Source organism: Anomalospiza imberbis, chromosome 10 (assembly GCF_031753505.1).
Source record: "Anomalospiza imberbis isolate Cuckoo-Finch-1a 21T00152 chromosome 10, ASM3175350v1, whole genome shotgun sequence".
In the NCBI taxonomy this organism is placed as follows: Eukaryota; Metazoa; Chordata; class Aves; order Passeriformes; family Viduidae; genus Anomalospiza; species Anomalospiza imberbis.
This window is the reverse complement of record NC_089690.1, coordinates 12,888,771-12,909,021: the sequence shown is the minus strand read 5'-3', so window position 1 is coordinate 12,909,021 and position 20,251 is coordinate 12,888,771. Positions and strand designations below refer to the sequence as shown.

At 44.3% G+C, this 20,251-nt stretch overlaps 3 protein-coding genes across 3 annotated transcripts; 1 reads left to right on the top strand and 2 right to left on the bottom strand.

Annotated features, from left to right (window-relative positions):
* Positions 1-10,458: 10,458 nt before the first annotated feature.
* NCBP2 (nuclear cap binding protein subunit 2) lies at positions 10,459-14,030 on the bottom strand. The gene is made up of 4 exons (XM_068200724.1): positions 13,873-14,030; positions 13,607-13,788; positions 12,751-12,889; positions 10,459-12,166 (listed from the first exon to the last, which is right to left on the bottom strand). The coding sequence occupies exons 1-4, from the start codon at positions 13,951-13,953 to the stop codon at positions 12,095-12,097; spliced, it is 474 nt and encodes a 157-aa protein (XP_068056825.1). The 5' UTR covers positions 13,954-14,030; the 3' UTR covers positions 10,459-12,094.
* A 385-nt stretch (positions 14,031-14,415) lies between these two features.
* Positions 14,416-15,113, top strand: NCBP2AS2 (NCBP2 antisense 2 (head to head)). The gene has a single exon (XM_068200722.1). It carries the CDS (start codon positions 14,452-14,454, stop codon positions 14,704-14,706), a length of 255 nt encoding a protein of 84 aa, XP_068056823.1. The 5' UTR covers positions 14,416-14,451; the 3' UTR covers positions 14,707-15,113.
* A 2,242-nt stretch (positions 15,114-17,355) lies between these two features.
* On the bottom strand, positions 17,356-19,841 carry PIGZ (phosphatidylinositol glycan anchor biosynthesis class Z). Its single transcript, XM_068200721.1, has 2 exons — positions 19,641-19,841; positions 17,356-19,201 (listed from the first exon to the last, which is right to left on the bottom strand). The coding sequence occupies exons 1-2, from the start codon at positions 19,756-19,758 to the stop codon at positions 17,619-17,621; spliced, it is 1,701 nt and encodes a 566-aa protein (XP_068056822.1). The 5' UTR covers positions 19,759-19,841; the 3' UTR covers positions 17,356-17,618.
* Between the last annotated feature and the right edge of the window lie 410 nt (positions 19,842-20,251).

Here is a 20,251-nt window from a genome sequence, read left to right as displayed (position 1 = left end):
TGAGCAGAAGAATCATAAACAGCCATAAAGACTACGTCTGGTGATAAATGAGTAACTGTTTCCTTCATGAAAAGCTGTAGAGAATTATCCCCTCCCAATCAATTTTCTGTACAGGTAATGTAGGTCTGATTGGGTCAGAGTGAGTGAAAGTGATAAATTGCCACTCAACATCTTTCCCACAGAGCTGCAGAAAATGTGTTTGGCATCTATTAATACTGTTTGGAGCTTGGCTAATATGGGGCACACTCTGCACAATCATAGGGAAAAACCTTATGTCAACACAGAATCTGGCTGATCTCCCTGCCACCGCCGGAAGCTCTGAACAGAGACTTCCACCATCCACTGATGGTCCTGGAATTAACCCCATTTCTGGTAGGTCCTTAGCCAATCCACTCAACACAGTCCCAGAAACGCATTTTACAGAAAACAGTTCTCCAAAGAAAATCATCAAATTCAAGACCTGTCAAAAATGACATGTTCTGCCTTTTTGTCCCTTTTCAGTAGAAGGAAACAGGAAGACAGGGTCCAGTTTAAAATTACACTTTCATTTGCATATATAAGAGAAAGAAAGGCCACACATCCACTAGCCCATTCCAATTAGCCCAGCAGCACTCAGATTAAACTATTCCTCACACGTGACTGATCCTTCTGGTTTTGATCACTGGTGAAACTGAACCCATGTGCGAAAGTAACATGTGCCAATAAAAAGATGTATCATTCTGTTTTGCAGAAGAAGTGGGGGGAAGGATAATCAATGTTACTAAAAATAGCACAGGATGTGAACAGAACACACTGGTCAGAGCCAAACACGTCACAAAGAGCATATCATAAATTTATCGGAATATAAAATATTTTGCTAATTTTAACTAAGTATTAACAACCATCCAGGGACTATCCTGACTGTAACTATGTTATTTGGGAAGATGTCACAGGTTTTACACCAACTGCAATGCGAACTCTTGATACTCAGCACTCAGTACTATGGTGCAGTTGACAAGTTCCATCAGCTTGATGAACTTGGAGATCTTTTCCAACCTTAATGATTCTATTATTCCATTCTATGATCCTAAGATCCAGTACCAGCCAGGCACTGTGTAAAATCGCAGGCAGCAAACGCACAGCTACAAATGCAGTTGAGGGCCAGGTCACAGCATCCAGCAGTTCCAACATTAGAGTTACCCCAGTTAATTTAAATGTGTGACTCTGAGGCAGAATATAGCACACATTTGGTGGCTCTGACATTCACAAATCAAGTCACAGCAAGGCAGTGATCTGCAGCTTTTCTGTGCCTTCTCCCCAGAAGTTCATATTTTGGCCTTAGCTTCTCATTAGGTCACCTTATGCTTTCCTCATTTTCAGCAGACAAATCTGGCTTTATCAATTAAATTCTCCCCAGAAGGCACTCACTAGCACTGCTGATTAAATTACACAGATGCAGAGAAGAGCAATCAAATGTGGTATTATCATCCATGCAGCTTGGAACATAAGCCAAAGAATATATGGGAGAATTTTAAGCAGGAAAGGACATTGTGCTAGTAGGCAAGCTAGTGCAGAGACACTGGAAGAAAACATGGAGAGGAAGCAAAAGTTAATCAAAAAGTCACATTGCTTCAAACTCTAGCATCACTTTCAAAAAACATGGAAATTTCACATGCAAAACTGATTGATAACCTATTCTCAATTAAAGCACATGAAACTCTATGTGAACACAAGAAAATACCTTCTTATCACAGATGCCCAAAAATCAGAACACGTTGCCCTGAAATGTTGTGGAGTCTCCCTCCTTGGAGATGTTGTTCAAAACTTGGCTGGACAAGGCCTTGGGCAACCTGCTTTGTGCTATCCTGTTAATGTCTGGCTGATACAGGTCAACCAAGGACTGAGATTAATAATTTCAGCTTTTCCTGTTTGATTTATACTGCTCCTTTAATCAGATAAATAGAAAGGGAACATTCCTTTTTCTTGATTAAGAATCAAGAAAAAGTTGCCATTTTTTTCATATTAAGCTATTGTTTAGTCAAATGCATTCAAACAGACAATCCATTTCAGTGTTCCCAAACTCAAAAGGGATTAAGACCTGATGAAGTGCTTTAAAGACAATGTACTGTCCCTCTGCCAGGTCTCCCAGGAGTGATATTGGAGATACCAGACCATTCACAGAGGAAATGTCCCTTCAGTACATATCACAGATGCAAAGGCCCTTAACAAAGGCAACACTTACAAATTCTTGATTCTTTAATACATAAAAAGGTAGCTCACACACAAAAATGAATGAAATGCAGTTAAGTCCCAACAGTTGTGTGAGAGTTTAACATGAGCTTCTGGGGAAAGTATTTCCAAGTTGGCTCAAAGTTGTCAAACAACTGCTGACACATAATGGTAATTCAGAGAAGGCAACTTTTGCTCTTAATGATCCAGACACAACTGCCTCAAAAACTGTGCTAGAAATTAAACCTGTGCTTACAGTGCAGCCTGCTCTGAACACTGCCTTGCTGACATATGGCCTCAGCATGCTTCCTGTCACTTTGAATTCTTCCAAGGACAGATGTGGGCTGTGCATTGAAGCAGGTTGTCTCTGTGTTCCCTGCTGCACTCAGAACAGCTGCATTACAGCTGCATACAGCATTTAATACAGGAGGAGAGGAAACAGCCAAATGCTTTTGATAATGGGACTGGGTCCCTGTCCTTTACAGGAAGGATGCCAGGCTACTTGTGGTAAACTTTGCAACCACAGAAAACAGAAAATTTGCTATCAGTAAGTGAATATATACAGCTTAGCCAAGAAATAGGGAAATAGTCGGCAAGCACTAAAATCTTTTCTTTCAGCATTTAGCAGAAGACCTAAGATGCTTAACTGGAATTCTTCAAGGAAAGTATGAATCACACTGCTTTAATAAAAAAAAATCAACTTGCAATTTCCTTGCTTCATGGGGAAAAATAAAATATTCAGGTTTCTTTTTAAATACATTGATATGTTAGGACATAATTGGAAAAAAAAAATAACAGTTCAGGAATAACGGCTGTCATTCCCAGAGATCCCTGTGTTGTAGCTGCTGAACTTGAGAAAGTGAAGCCACTGAGTACAGCTCCATAACACAGTGACCCACCAGTTCATGTCCAGAAGTGACACAGCTCAGCACATCTCTGTTCTTACCAGAGTTAGGCCAGAACATAATCAGCCTTCCACAAAAATCAAGAGATGCTAGTGAATGTTATAAATGGCATACAGAACTCAAAAGACAAATATGTTGTTATGCAGCACAGCAATGATGTCATTGCTGACATGTATGTTGCATCAGCATCAATATGGGGCCTTTTTCCCCATTGCAAAGGTGCAACATACTCAGATTATGGAACTGCCAATACAAGAGTAGATGCAAAAAGCTTTTCACTTCTAGGTTTATAGCCCTGTTCATAGGATGTGTTTTCTTTATAAAGAAAATAACCTCACATATATGAAGTTTCAGAAATTCAAGTGCTCAGCACACTTAGCAAAAATTTTCTAATGTCACTCACATCTAGAAACTGAGATCCTTTTCTCTTAAAAAACTGTCCCCCACATATGACAGCAAAAACTCTGTCTCCCATTCTCTTCCCTGGCCTATACACAGTAATGCCATGAATGTCTCTGAATTAATTCTTCACAAACCCTAAAAAAAATCAAAGGAAAAGTGGGTCCTCTTTGTGCTATATTCAACTAAGAAGTTCAGGCCCACTGAAAACAGTTATTTCACTCAAAAACTAACCTGTGAATACTCTAAAAAAACACTGGAATTTCACAGAGGTTGTTTCATGTAATTTTACACATAGCTTTTATTAATTCTTCAATGATTTTTTAAATGTGCCTAGAAACTGAATTAATAAAGGCTTCAAAAGGAACATTCATTTTGTACAGACTTTCAGGAAACTATTCTGACATTTTTCTCAACAAATGGAAATACTGTTCATGACCTGAGGGCTTTCTTTAAGGATCATAAATAGAACATTTCCTATTTGAATGGAACTAGAATTCCTAATGACATAATGACATTTTATACCTTCCCTCTTTCAATACCCATCAGAATCATGTCTGAAAAGCAACAATGTAATCCTTACAAATGCAGAACACCTTTCCTCCATTTAAAAGGAAGGATGAATAGAAATTGATGCTTTACCTCTAGCTTTTGTCACCACTATTCCTTTGCAGTTTTAGTCTCTCACATCTCTACTGTAAGTTATACTGTCACTGATAGGAGTTCTGGCAACAACATATTCAGCAATAAAAAATGTTTAAAAATAATGTATTATTTTAAAATGTTAACACAAAATGCATTTTTATTATATGCTTTCTAAACTAGAAAATCAATTACACCTTAGAATTTAAAAAAAAATTAAAACTTGCTTTTTAAAAAGCCCTATTACACTACACTTACACTTTACTTTGTTCAGGTATTGTGTATTTGGAAATAACAAAGCTCATTTCCAAGGATTGTAATGATATGCAGTTAAGAGAGGAGAACTTCCTTGTTAATTGCCTAGCCCAGTATAAACTCCTGGCTAATACTGAAAAAGCAATTCTTGAAAGGTAATTCTGCATTTTATGTACACTAACATATTCCCTTAAAATCTATTAAAATGTAAAATATTAAAAACCTGAAATACAGACTCCAGCACTCCCACATTAAATTCAGTGCAGACTAAACTTCATGTGGACATATCTGTAAACCTCCAGTGCAAACCAGCTCTGTGCAGTGCTGCCCAGCCAACTCCACTGTCAGGGGCCATCACAGCCTTGAGCACCTGAAAGCTTTGCTACTTGCAGCACTCAGCTTTGCATGTTTTTTCCTCTCTCGACAACTCTTCATCTGGGAATTGTTAATTACCCTCAGATTTGTCTGAAGTTGGAGCCCTGGCTCATTCTCTCGCTCTGTTCCACAGTGTAGCCAAGGAGGGAGTTGTGCCACTGCTTAGAGAGAGCTCCAGCCTGCCCAGCACTTGGCCCAGGCAGGAGGAACAGCACCACTCCTCCACAGACACCAAAGTGATTTGTTTTGTAACAGGGAATGAGTCACTCTCACGCCTGTTTAAGTTCAATTAAACATCTTTAGGGGAAAATTTATGATTAAACAAAGAATCAACACTGTTGATGAACACCACATTTTTATCCAGGCTTCTGGGCCTCTTTTAATATGTAATTTCTCTTTGATGACCATTATGTGTCTAGAACCTGAATTACTGACAAACTAGCTGGAATCTTCCCTCACTTTTCATATCCTTCCAGGTTTCTGCACTCTTCTGAAACAATGTCTTTCCTGTCAAACTTTGTAAACCAAGTAATATTTGCTGGCCATCATGGCCCTGGATTCTGAGAAAAATTCTGTCCTGCACATGATTATGGACAATTATCCTGAGGAACTTTTGGAAAGCCTCTCAAAAGGCACTCACTACTTTTTGTAATACTGTTATGCTCAGCTTCCCTAACTCACTTTGAGATATAACTCAGGAATCAGCGCTGCTTCCAAAGGCATTTCAAGAATTCCCCTGGCATGCCAGCATGTTACATGTTTTGTTTATGGAGAAATAAGTAGATTAAGTTCATTAAAACACATTCAGTACTTTAGCACTATGAACACATATCTCACTGAACTACATGGGAGATAAAATGAAGTTCCTGACAAGACTGCACCCTATAAAACAATTCATCAAAACATCCACCATGACTCACAGAGTGAGTGTGAGAGGCCTGAGTAACTCTGAATCTCTGCTGAGTTTCCCACTGGCAAGCTCAGACACCAGCACACACCTGCTCCTGGCATCTGTGCAGGATGGAACTTTTTAAGATTGCTGCTTGAAGGCTTTTTCACATTAATATGTAGATTCCAAAGAGCAAATTCAGCTGGGAATTTAAAGCAGAAGAAAAAGTGCAGATTTAATGGGAAGAAGTTCTTTCCAGTTCATGGAAATATATTTCTCCTCTTACTGGAGTAAATTCAGAGGGGGAAAAAATCCCTACAAAACCCAAACCACAAGCCAGTCCTTTGCCAGCCTGCACAATCTCTCAGTTGTACGGTGCTTGGTGTTGTGAGGCATCCTACACATCAGCAACCTTAAGGCACTCCTAACTCTGCTGCTTCAAGACATGTAGAAGACCATTTAATCAGTCACCAGACACTTTTGTTTCTAGCAAAATTCTAAGATGCAAGAGTTTATTCAAGAAACGCAGACACTGCCTCAGCTGCACAGTGAAATGAGACGTTTTCAGAACACATTATTCCTTCCACAACAGCTCCTCAGCTCACTAAGATTCCTGGCAGTTCCCACTCATCCTGGAGCCAGACACGGCTTCTCACGACACCTTGTGGCAGCAGGACCAGCTGACAGGGCTTTCGTCTTCAAAAAAGTAACTTAAGGTGTGAAACAATTATATTGCAGAAAATCAAACACAAAACAAAAAGCACCAGCTTATAATCAATTAATCTGAAGAATAGCAACATTTTTCAAAACAGGAATATTCCCCATAAAAATAAAGACACAAAGCATAAAATAATAGAAGCATTATTTTAAAGTAATAAAGTCAGAAAACTGAAACAATCTAATGCCATTAGAAGTGCATATGAGCTATAGATGTACAACTATAATAATACAAGTATGAATTATTAACACTTAAAATATTCTTACCTATTTCTTACCTCTTTCTAACTAGAAAATTGGAATTTTCTTTGCTCTCTTTTGCTTCCAGGAAGATTAGTCGAGAAGGGAAAAGCTTCATTGTCCAGAAACACAAGGACAATCTGACTCAATTAGGCTAATTTATTCTGATATTTATGTTGCATGCAACTGATAAACAGCAAAATAGCGAATCTTACTTCCCATTTGTTTTCAAATTATGCTTTGAGAAAATGTCTTTTAATTATACCTGAAAAAACAAAAGTTGTGGTTCATTACTATTCTACTGCAAACATGTCAGTCCCAGAAGAATTAATAGATGGCCCACCTTGAAAAGGAAATCAGAGATAGCTCTAATTAAACAAATTAACCCCAACAAAATTATTTAATATATAGTCTTATTTTCACAAACATCCTCATAAAGGCACACAAGAAGGATGTTTTCTCAGTCATTAACTGAGTAAACACACTGGTTTTTGATGGAAGGTATTGCACTTTCTCTCTATGCAACTTGGTGCCTGAAATCCTGACTCAGCCCCTCATACAGCTTCTGGAACAGTGGTAGCTTTTCCTGTCAGGGCAGAAACAACTGGTTTTGCCTAGACTTGGTTGGAGGTTAACAGAATATACAAACATGTTTTATGTAGTCAGAGATGAGCACTGGAGGACAAAGAGAAAGCTTCTGGGAGGAATATTCAAGCAGAACTGCAACTCTTACTGAACAGTCATGAAAGGGTTTTCAAAAGCATTTGCTGTAGCATACTCAAACCAGGAAATAAAACCCTACACCAGGAATAACTCATATTTGTTCTTCAGATGTTGAAAAATAATAACCTACATTTCACTCATGTCATGCACATTGAGATTGCTGCACCTACTTGTGTGTCTTCCTTACTGTCACCTGTTACTGTGTTGGGAAAAACATTAGAGTTAGCAAAGACAGCCCTGTCAGCTCTAGGACTGAGGACACCTCATCCACCACAGGCTTGTCACAAATAGCATCAGCACCATATGAATCAGATAAAAAATTCCTAACATTAAAAAAAGGGCACTTTCACACAAGGATACTCAGAAGCAACAGACATTTAAGCCTGCAAAGTCCCTGAGGAACTACTGTGACTCCAGAGAAACAAACCAGACATTTTAAGTGCTGCCTAACCTCTTGTCAAGCTGCAGACATTTACTTTGTATGCAATACAGAACTTCAATTTAAAACGTGCTAGAGACCAAAAAACAGAATGTTGCCCCAAGAAGATTTGCTGGCAGAGTTAACATAAACTACAATTTATGTGAGATTGTGAAGCGTGGATTGGCCATCTGAAGCACGGATGGGGTCAAGCCCTCCTCCAGTATCATGGGTGTGCTTTGGCAAAACCCAAAGAGGTTGCTGGGAACAGGGAAAGAAGTTACCACAGACACTGCAAACTGCAATATCCAGTGGAAAAGGTAACCAAGCTAAAGAGAGAAACAGCCAAGGGCTACAAATCTGCAAATCCTGACCTCCATTTGCTTCCACTCTAAAAAACAGTCTACAGACTTCTCTTGGATGAAAATCAGGTTTTTGGTCATTTCTCCAACCAAACCGAGGCAAAATCTCCACAGCATAACCGCAGCCCCTGCCCCGAGTGCCACCCCCGGGTTCCAGCAGCCACCCCCTGCCGGTGGCGGTGTCACCACCAGAGGCCATGGACCCCTCACCTGCGCTGCCCCTGGGGGCTCCACACTGAACTTCACCCTCCTGCTGAAGGAAACATTCACCACATCTCACCTCACCTGCTACTCCAGCTGCAAGGAAGAGTTTGGCTTCCTATTTATTTTTTCTGTAAAGAACTCAAATAGACACTCAAAAGGCCTTCAGGTGGAAGCTGAAATAAACCTGGAGAATGATATTACCTCAGTGAAGTAAAGCACATCTTTGTCTCAGAAGGCAGGCTGGAAAGCAGAGTGGCAGGAAGGTCATCTTCATAAATTGTGGAACCCTGATACAAGAACTGATCTCTCCTGCTTTCAGAAAGGTGTTTCTCAAGATCTTGAGAAACTTTCTTCTCAAACTTTCTTCTCATGTAACCATCCTCTACTGGCAGGGCTGCAACATACTTCATATCTTTGTGCAGCTACACAGTCTTAAATACAAATATTATCATTTCATGGATTCTAAAACACGTTTTGAAGCCCAGGACACTTCTCTCCACCATTTCCACCAATATTTTGATACACCACCGACATTGGTAAGGCCCTAGACTTACCTGAAAGTACCAAATACACTCAGCTAGGAGAAACCTGAGAGTGCAAATTAAAACACACACCCTAATTTGTCTTCATTTATATGCTCTGGCATAAGGTACAACCTGTGATAGACAAGAGTTTATGAGCAGGTTAGTCCCTGTGGACAGTGTTCCTTTGAGTAGGACTGTCTTTCCTCTAGAAATGAAACCATATACAAACCATGTCAATTTTAGTAGTTTTCATCAATTTTTTTCCTTCACAAGAAGCCTAATCTGACAAGATGTGGAAGATGAGGCGATGGATATTAGCTTAAATAGTTTCAGTTGTTTTTGTTTTGTTTTTTTTAATTCTCTGCATAGAAAGGACTGTTAACATCAACAGTTGTTGTGCCTGCACCAACCTGAGCAGAACTTGTCTGCTGCACGGGCCAGTGAAGTAACCTAACACACAGACCACCTTGGAATGAGCCTGCCCTGAGACAATGCTAACAGGATTATTGTGTCAGTCACTGAAAACAAATGTCTCTAATGCTTTTACACTCCACTGATTTTACCCTGTAATTCCCAGACTCAAATGTCATGAATACAAACCTTATTTGCAGCCATTGCTGCCTAAGAAAGGTTTGTAAATCAGCCCATGAGCCTGCACCACTCTGAGGAAGAGACCAAAGCTGTCACTACTCTAACTTCTAACAGCCTCCCTTCCATCAAGGCATATCTAAGTTTCCATTCATATTCTTAGCTGCTGGGTTTTTTTATGGATACAATCCCATAAAAGTAGCTAATTATGATGAACAAGTACTTAGAAACACTAACACAGAGTTTGAACTTCCAAGAAGGTGCTTCTAATTGTAATGAAGTAGCTTGTCCAAGAAGCATGGGAGATTCTGTCCTTCCAAGACAACCTAATCACAATGCACCAGCGTGCCAAAAAGCTGAAGTCCCCAGGGAACTTTCAAAGACTTGATTCAGTTCCTTTCATTAAGCACTAGGTTCTGCAGACACAGATGCAATTTCAGTTAGGGAAGGCAACAATCAAACCATGTTCAATTTCCTCTATACTGAGCTTTTGAGATTCTAAGAGTTCACATGACATATCATGTGGCTTTAAATCCCATTGTGATTGGTATCTCTCAAAACAGAAAATTTTACTTTAAAACATACTCTTTCCAGCCTCATTGCACATAAGCAGCAAAGAACAATGATTGTTGTGACAGACAATCTTATTACCACCTCCATCTGAGAATGACTTTTTGAGAAGTACCAGTAGTACTTACAATAAAGAAACAATTTTAGACCTCATTTTTATAAGGAAGATCATCTTGAAAATTACTTCTTACACAGCAAAGACTTTCACATTTACTTCACTATCAAGAAACAATTTCTGTCCTGTAATCCAAAGAAATTCAAACCAGAATGAAGAGCATTAACCAAACACCTTTCAGAATCCAGGTAAGAACAGAACAAGCCTGAAAATTCAATCAAAGGGAAAGAATATTCATTCTTTCTATCTTAAAAGAGAATAAAACAAAGGATGTAACCAAGAGTCTTTAGTTCACTGATTTAAAAAAAAAAAAGTAACAAACCATTTTAATGTTGCAGCTTTATTTAAAAGAAAGTGACTTTAGAGTTTTTGGTAACATATTTTTTATAAAAAATTGATACAATAAAAAATAAATTCCAGCAGTGTTCTAGAGCAGATTACATGCTGTAAACTCATAGTCAAACTCATAGTCAACTCATATATTGGAAAAGGTAATTTTGTTCAAAGCTTATTTACAAACCAGCACCAAATGATCCCAAAAGTCTAGTTTTACTCGACGTGCCAAAAACCTTAAACTCACACTTCCTAAGTAAGGAGTTGTTCAATCTCACTTGTATTTACAGTAAGAGTTTTTTAGTTTTTAATTTTTAATTTACAGTAACGGTTGTGATTAACTGTATGTAGGAAACACATCAAAATTTCCTACAATACCTTCAGTGAGTAAAGCTCAACTTTTGTACACCTTTGAAAGTTTATAATGAGTCATGGAGAGCAAGGTATTTGCACAAAACTAGAACTGCCATTTATACGAAACTCAGAAGTCCCTGAAGAAATTTCAAAGCCCTGTAACAGTTCTTTTTGAACTATTCCATTTCAGCAAGTCAACTTCCTTGATCTTGGATCACATTTTTTAAACCAACATCTGCAGTACATCAAAATTCCAAGATATCAACAAGCAGTATGAATAGGATCCAGCAAGGAAAGAGAAAAACCAAACACAAGCTACACAATCCTGAAATCCTTTTACCATTCTTATGACATGCTCAGTAGAAAGCAAAACTCCTCCCAAAACTCTTTTATTTCTATTTTTAAATTGTCTGAAATCAAATTTCTCAAATAGAAAACCTGTTTTGGGAAGAAACTTTCTCATTATAAACCCAGTTCCTCAAACATCCCATTTTGGGGTTAATTTGGCTTCATGCAACCCTTACAGGCACAGGGAAAATACTGTCCTCAAATATTAAGGCCGTAGAGGTATACCAGATGGGGCAAAATACTAATACTCAAATGGTGAAATAATAGTACTGTAACTCTTGTATTTGCTCTTCTCTGTCAGGCAATCATAACTGTACTTTGTAGAAGACAGCAGAGGTCTGTTTCCTGCTCTCTGCTTCTCACTTCATGATTCCTGAATTCAATCTAATTTGTTTTATTATGGCTGTTCATGTAAACGTTCTAGGAACAGCATCAGCAGAAAAGGATTCTAACCCAGTAATGCCAGAAAATCTGCAACTTAAAAGTCTTCCCTAGAAATTGAAAAATTTCCTTATAAATTCCACTTCCTTTTGAGGCTTTTTGCCTTTAGCTTTCCTCTGTGAAACATCCACCAATCATCCTTTATCACTGCTCTACACCCTGTGATACCAATGTAAACAAAACCCAGTAGAAAAATCAAGTTTTGCCAGAGGAAAAAAAAAAGCACCATAACATTACATCTTTGCTCCTTTCAGTAAGTTATAGCAGCATTTCGAGACCAAAGCCTCAGCACTCGAATGCTTAAAGCCTTGCTCCCAGGTCCTCTGCAGTGCTTTGGATCCTGGTATTAAAACAAAGAGGTATTGAACACGGGATGTGCTCACAGGAACGTGGATCGGAGTTTCTGTGAACTGTGTGTAACAGACCTACTTTGTGCCTGGGGACATTTACTACGCAGATTTGGTTCTCTTGTGAGGCTGAGGAGTCACTGGCACTGAACAGTTTTGCCATAGCCACCTCTTCCAGCATCATAGTCTTGCCGATATTCATCTCGGACCTAACGAAGCAGGGAGAAAGGGAAGTCCAGAAAAGACAAGGAAAAACAATTTCTCAAAAACTGTTACAGCATCAGAATACAGTCATACTGACATCACAACATGTAAGTGGCTACATGGAGCTGTCTGACCAAACAGAAGGTAAAGTGCATCATGCAGAAGCCCAGAATATCATCAACCAACTTCCTTTTTCATTGTGCCTGGGGACTCTCTAACCAACACAGCCCAAGCAAGGATGGCCAGCCTTGGGCTTTGGCAGCAGAAGCCACTGCCACCTGCTCCACTTGGGGTATGCCAACTGCTGTCCTGTGTGTTCCTGACAGCCCCCTTACATTTTCTGGGCTTACTTAAAAGCATTACCTCCCCAGGCAGCCAAGAGTTGTTTCTGCAAGTACTCCTGATGAAATTTACAGAAGAGTTATTTATTCCTAGTGGACTATACTGGCACTGATCAGGTGTCTTCCAGCATTATCTTAAACAGTGACTCCTAAACTGCTATTTCTGAAATTGTTCTGTATTCATTCAAAATCAAGAAGTTTGGCAAAGTCACCATTCCCTTAAAACCCCAGTCTGTACAACAACCTACCTGCCCCCCTGATCGTCCACGGCCATACTGCCTACCCTCCTTAAACCCTGCATCCCAGTCTGTCCTTATGATCCTGTCATCGAGTCTGGTCCCGTTGATGTATCGCATGGCATTTTCAGCATCTCCTCTGGCATAATACCTTAGGAATACGTTAATGAAAAAATGGACTTCTATTTTCACCACATGGGAAAATGAACAATACCAAATGGGCTACAAAACCAAGTCTTTGCTTGAACCACTTTTATGAAGTTACACCATCTAGGAAAATTGCCAGTGAAAGGGTGAAACATGCAGCAATTCAAGCATTAAAAAGTTTGTCAATCATGCCGACATTTAACAGAACAAAGCTCTATTGCTAAAGAATGGGAAGCCCCAGGCATGCTCCGTTCATGCTGCAAACTTTCACCAGTCTGGTGAGTTCACTGGAAGCAGTGAATGATCCTCAGAAATGTGCACATAATGAAGTCACACAACAGGGATGAAAAATGTCAACGGAAACTTTACACGTGTCTTTGTAGGAAAAGAAAGACCTTTTTACCTCGGCAAGGAGAGTATGAATTTACTGCAGAGGTCAACTACCTAAGAGATGTCTGGGTTAAAGTATCAAAGTGAAAGCAATCTGCTAAGCCCACTCCACATGCAGTGTATGCTCTAATACAGAATCGGCTGGAAAAGACCTGTAAGATCATCAAGTCCAACCGTGAGCCCAGCATTGCTCTCTCTCACCCGGGTCTCCCACAGACGCTTTAGCAAATGATTAATTTTATCCTCGGAGAACTCCCCGGTGACTCAGAGCCTGCAGTGCAGAGCACTTCACCCACACCCTGACCGCTCCTGCCGCGCTGCACAAGGATACTCCACGAAGCAGAAGCCGCAGGCGGTTTTCTTTACTTTGTCCAGCCCCATGATGACCTTCTTAATGTCGCCGCTTTTGCCGAAGAGCTCGTGGATCTGCTCCTCCGTGGTGTAGAAGGAGAGGTTCCCCACGTACAGTGTGCAGCTCTTCCTCAGCAGCCGCTCCTGGTCGTACCGTGTCCCCTGGGCCGCAAGGACACAGCGTTACCTCGCGACCCGGCCCGGCCCGGCCGCACCGCGCGGCGCCCGCCCCCGGCCGCGGCTCACCCTGAAATGCTGGTCCCGGTACTGGCTGAGTTCGGCGTAGGAGTCGCTGCGCAGGATGCTCAGCGTGCCGCCGGAGCTCATGGCGGCGCGGCCCGGCCGTGCGCAGCGCAAGACGGACCGACAAGCCCGGCCCGGCCGTGCCGTGCGCAGCGCAGGACGGACCGACAACCCCGGCCCGGCCGTGCCGTGCGCAGCGCAGGACGGACCGACAAGCCCGGCCCGGCCGTGCCGTGCGCAGCGCAGGACGGACCGACAGCCCCGGCCCGGCCGTGCCGTGCGCAGCGCAGGACGGACCGACAAGCCCGGCCCGGCCGTGCCGTGCGCAGCGCAGGACGGACCGACAAGCCCGGCCCGGCCGTGCCGCGCGCAGCGCAGGACGGACCGACAACCCCGGCCCGGCCGCCCTCCGCCGCCTTCCCGCGCACGCGCCCCGCGGCCGCCAGGCGCGCAGCCAATGGCGAGGCGATGCGCGGCTCTCGCGAGCGCGGCGGGGCGGGGCGTGCGGCCCCTCTCGCGAGAGCCGCGGGCCGCCCCGCGGGCGGGGCCGCTGGGGCGCCGGGTCTCGCGAGAGCGGCGGCCATGGCGCTGCTGCGGGCGCTGCTGGTGCTGCTCTCCAGCCCGCGGCTCGTGGAGCGGCTCTCGGAGTCGCGGCCCATCCGCGCCGCCGCCCGGGTCACCGCCAGCGCCCTCACCCGCGGCCAGCGCGACCTGGCCCCGCGCCTGCTTCGCCTGCGCGACGCCTTCCTCGCCGAGCTCAAGGACGGCGCCCGCGCGCGGGGGTGGCCGTGGCCGCGCGGGCCGGGCCGCGGCCGCCGCCCCGGATCAGCACCGTGATCGCCGCTTCGAGCGGGAGGCAGCCGCGGACAGCGCCGCGGAGGAGATCGGAAGCGCCGCCGCTTCCCTGCGCCGAGCGCACGGAGCGCGTTGGAACCGGCGGGTGAAGGGGCCCGGGAGCAGGTGACAGCGGAGCCCCGGCAGCCGCTCCGGACCCCGGCCGTGCCCGGGCTGCGGACTGGACGGTGCGTTCCTCATCGCGTGGCCTGGAGCGACTCCTCGGGAAAGCATGAACACGGGAAGCTGCTCCTCATCGGTTTCATGGATTTCCATTTCAAGGACAGTATACATCTCCCACGGTTCTCAGGAACAAGCAGACTCACTTTATAATCACCCACAATGCTGTGAAGATTGTCACTTTAAGCGCTTGATAAGAAACTTGAAATAAAATCGCAATTATCACAGGAGTACCTGTAACAATGTCTGTGTATACAGGAGTAATACTCTATATTTGATACAGTTTTGTTACAAAAAGGGTTTTAAGTGATGATGATGGATAGGATAACAGACATCTTACAGGAAGGTAGAAGAGATTCAGTAGCTATCCTAAAAGCACACCTCAAGACTACTGTAGCAAGAAAGGTTTACAGAGAAAACAAATGACCAATAGAGCCATTCTACATATAAATGAAAATACAGATATATAATGGAAAATGATGCATCCATCACGTGTAATGCCTAGGGCAGGTTTGCTTAAGACACTGTATCTGATGACATCTATGACACTACAGCAGTTAACCTTCCTTCAGAGCATGTTTCACTGTTTGATCCAGCTGAGTAGAGGATCAGTTAACTGGAGAGGGTCATTTCCACTCCTTTTATCATCCCAGGTGAGAAGAACCTTGTACTTTGTCTGAGATAGTTTCCTGCATTGCTGGTAAAATTAAACCTCCAGCATGGATGGAGAAACTGCATCCACAGTGTAAATTCAAAGGTCTGGCTGGCAAGACAGAAGCAGTATATTGTTAATCTGAGCTGGTATTTGTAGTCCAGGTTCTGTTGCTGGCTCTCTGCAGGTTACCTGTGCAGTGGTAAAGAAGTCATCATCCTATGGGAATGGTGCTCCATTACATCCCCCAAGAGTTTCAAGATGTACCCCACTCAGACTGCCAGAATTCGTAAGTTTTATGAAAATAATGTTCAAGATTTAAGTTGTTTAAGAAAGCTGAAGATAGGAAGCAGGACATGGAGTACCAGCTGTGGCACACAGTTGTGTTGTCCCAGTGTAAGACAGCAAAAAGAAAATTAACTTGGAAAATACATTTGCTGTCACAATGCTTTCACAACTACTTACACTACTTAGTGAGTCACCAGTACAAAGACAGGCACCTTCTCTCCCCCTGCCTCCTCCCAAGCACGCACCTTTAATTTACAGGCAGGCAGCAGTGAAGAGTGAAGGATGTGGGATGAACATACAGGCAACACAAGACAAAACGCTTTACAAAAGAACAAGAGCTATGTTCCCTAGACATCTAGGTCATACCTATAGCTTGCAAAATACAGGCAAATAATTAATACATTCATTTTTCCTAGATTCTCCTTAGAGCCTGGCATCAGCCTGTGTTATTCTTGTCTCTGTTGAAAACCTGGCTCTTAAGACCTTATGTAAGGTTGTGTGGGTGAAGAACTGCCAGAAGCATTGCCACCTTTGCAAGCAGAAATAATTCAAGTGTCAGATTTGTTTCAGAGAGAGAGGCTTGATCTACAATGCATGTGCCAAGGCAGGATGTTTTGGATCCAGAAGTTCACGGAGGCAAAACCAAATACTGTAGGTCATGCTGTGCTATTGAGCATATGCATCATTGTCAGCTGAAGCCCAGTTGTTGGTGTCCAGTTTAAAAGGAGACTGCTGTCCAGTGGAAAGCCAGGATAGGAGCTGTCATTGCCACTTTGCTGTCATTGAGCTGCTTTAATGGGGAGCAGTCAGTGCACGGGGAGGGGGCGCAGGGGATGCGGCTCCTCCCTCGAGGCTGCCTTCCCTCCACGGCAGCAGAACCGGGGGATCTCTGACCTGTGCTGAGCCCGTTCAGAGGTGCATCTGGTCCAATGGCACGAAGGATCAAATCCCTCCCAGTTACCCGCTTTCTGTCTGCGCAGCTCCTCGATCCAGCTCCCGCAGGACCTGCCGCACGCTCTGCCGGGGTGACAGTCGTGACAGAGCAGCGACGGCTGCGAGACGAGCGGCGGGAGCGCGCAAGGGAAGATGTGCCCGAGCTGCAGCTGCAGAACACCGCACACGCTTAATGCCATCACGGTGCTGCCCTCCTGAGCCGCCCGGGGCGGTACGTGGGTAGCACGTTCACGAGGATGGAACTGTGGCAAGGAAGGCTAAACAGGCAAAGCTTGGATTTTAGGATTTAGCACAAGTATTTAGGCTGAAGCATCCTCCGTGTTCTAAATCAGATTCTGCCAGATCAGTGCTGGAGATTTTTCAAGACAGACCCACCCAAGGCAGTGGTGACTGCAGTCCGGTCTAATGAATTTTTAAGAACATAAAATAACAGATTACTGAGTCAGACCAGCTTTTGTCTAACACTGTAACCTCTCTCCAGCAGCTGAATTAATGCCTATTATCAGTAAACACCCCACAGTCCTCAAACCCTGCCAGATTATTAGAGCTTTCAAAAATAAACCTCACATGGAAATAGCTAAGCTTCAATCACAGTTTTTGTGGGCTCCGAATTCACCCTCTCTCATCAGGAGAATTACAAAAGTTCATATGAAATACCACAGGGCTGAGTAAGTTGAATTTTAAGCAGATTCTGTCCAGAAGTGGCTACCCTAACAGTGTGAGGAATGGGAATATAGAGATATGGGAAAGCTCCCAGTGCCACTGGGGATGCTGAAAGGGGGGTGTATGAAAGAGGAAGGTCTCACACCACCATCAGACATCTCCCAAATGAAGCAAAGGACTAAAACTGTGTTCTCCTAAAATCTAAAGGCTCTGATGATCTGTTTAGCTCAAGGATGTAAAGTCCTAACTGACTCCTCCAATTTCCACTGGCTAGGACAGGTATTTGTGGTGGGTCTTCCATTGATAAGTGAGGAAATATCAAAGTCTCGTTCTTGAATGAGACACCACATTTTGTAATTGTGGCTCTGACAGTACCAGGGATTATAATAAAGATGTGACAGTCACTGCAGGTAAAATTGCTTGCTCGCTGCTGTACTGTCTGGCAGAGGGCTTCTTCTCCAGCGCCAGCCATGTCAATGACTTCCACATGCACATCTGTCTTCTTGATATTGAGCAGAGACCTTGGAGGCATGTAGGTGTGTGCAAAGAGCAGAGTGTAGTGCCGCAGATGGCTTGAGGACTCTGGAGAATGGATGAGCTGCTCCAAGTGAAACAAACAGGGAATGAGCCCTCCCTGGTGCAAGCACCCGAACAGAAGTGCCCCCAGAAGGTTGAACAGAACAACGAGGAGTTTCCATTTCACGGCTCTGTTTGGTGACGCGCTGAACAGGACCAATGGCAGGATGAGAGGGATGAGAAACCGAGGCTCCTGGTGACTGAACAGGGAGAGAAATGCCAAAGGAACAAAATAAAACAGCAGCAATGTTGGACTGCCCTCGGAATGCACCAAGAGTCCAGGCAGCCCACGGCAACACCATCTGACCAGCATTAACTGGTGGACATATTTCTTTAGCATTTTAAAGCCAGCACCAATGGCCAGAATATGTAAGATACCAAACAGCATTACTCCATTGACTGTAAAATGTGTAACTCGTGGGTGACTTCCATGCAGTGCAAGATTATGAGGATTAAGATTATAGCTGAGAAAATTGAAGGGGGTTACTACCATTTTGTCATGTAATTGAACAATTATATCAATTAGGCTGCTCTTGTTCGTGCTGTAGAGGTTGTCTAAGCTCACGGAAGTAAAATAGAAGGTGTCAGCAGTTATGAAAACAAAAGCAGTAAAACATGCACATAGGATAAACTGCAAGGAGTGGTTTATGAGAGTTTTAATGCTCTTTTGAGAGTCAACAATTAAACTGGCCCAGTAAAGCAGGGGCATTAGCGCAAATGCCAGAAAGGTTGGCCTGTTGAAAAACCCAGCAGTTGTTATGACACCTATGAGAGAGCTGCTCGTAGGCTCTGCTGAGCATCCACTGGACTTCCTTGTAGAAACCAGTACCATGAGAAGAGCAAAGAGAAGTCCTTCGAGTGTGTTGGTAAACGTTCTTGTATAAAACACCAGCGTGACATAGGATCCAGCAAGAAGTACCAGCGCTTTCCACGGATCTGCTCCCCAGAAAGGGGCCAATCGATAAATGCTATAGTCGAGTATGAAAGAAAAGATTGTAAAGAGCAGGCGAGGAGATACAAGGAGAGTGTAGCTGTTGATGCAACTTGAACATATGTCCAACTGCTGCAAAGACTTGATCACCCAGTACGTAACTCCTGATGTCATTAATGGGAAAACAACTGTTCTGCAAGGAGAGTTGGAAAGGAACTCCCATGGATAATAGACCTGTAGATTTAAAATATCTCCTACAGAGGAAGAGAAAAATACATATTGATAATAAAAAAATACATATAGATAATATATTTTATTCACTAATTCAGCATTAGGGATACTACTTGGTATAAGAGGTATCACAATACAGAGCAGCTCCTAAACTTTAGAAGCTGGTGTGAACCGTGACATTTTTAGGAGCGTACCATTCATTTTTACAAAACATCGAGAAGCCTTTCACAGTAATGTGGCTCGAGGCGCCATTCGCTGTGACAGAACAGAGCAGGAACCCACCCACCCGGCCAGCCCTGCGGATCCTCTCCTGCCCGGCTTGCGGGACTCGCTGTGTGACAGAGCGGGATCCCTCGGGAACACCCGCCTGGCCGGCGGTGCGGGACACGGCGCCCGTGGCCGCGCCGCTTCGCGTTCCCTCGAGCCCGCGCGGGAGCACCCCGTCCCGGGCGCACGCCTTACCTGCCATGACCTCGGGTGCCTGGAAGAACTCGTCGGGGTGCAGGTACCCGCTCTGCGGCAGGAGGCACCAGCCCGCCCGCAGCGCCGCCAGCAGCACCCACAGCGCCCGCGCCACCATGGCGGCCCCGGCCCCTCACGCCGCACCACCAGGGGGCGCGCGGCGCACGGACGAGGCGCCGCAGCGGGAGCCCCGCACGCATGCGCAGCGCCCCCCGCCGGCTGAAATCCACGGGATCCCGGGATCAGTGAGGCTGGAAAGGGCCCCGGGATCACCGAGTCCACCCACGGCCCGACACCACCGTGTGAGCCACACCACGGCACGGAGCGCCACGTCCGCACCTCCCTTAAATACCTCCAGGGACGGTGACTCCACCGCTTCCCGGGCAATCCATTCCCGTGTCTAATCACCCTTTCTATGAACTCCTCCTGATGTCCACCCTGAACTCCCCTGGCGCAGTTTGAGAGTATGAGTTCTATGAATATGTTCTCTCGTCCTGTCACGGCCTGGGAGAAGAGCCCGACCCCCACCAGGCTGCTCCCTCCTGCCAGGGAGTTGTAGAGTGGGATAAAGTCACCCTGGAGCCTCCTGCAGGCTAAACACCGCCAGCCCC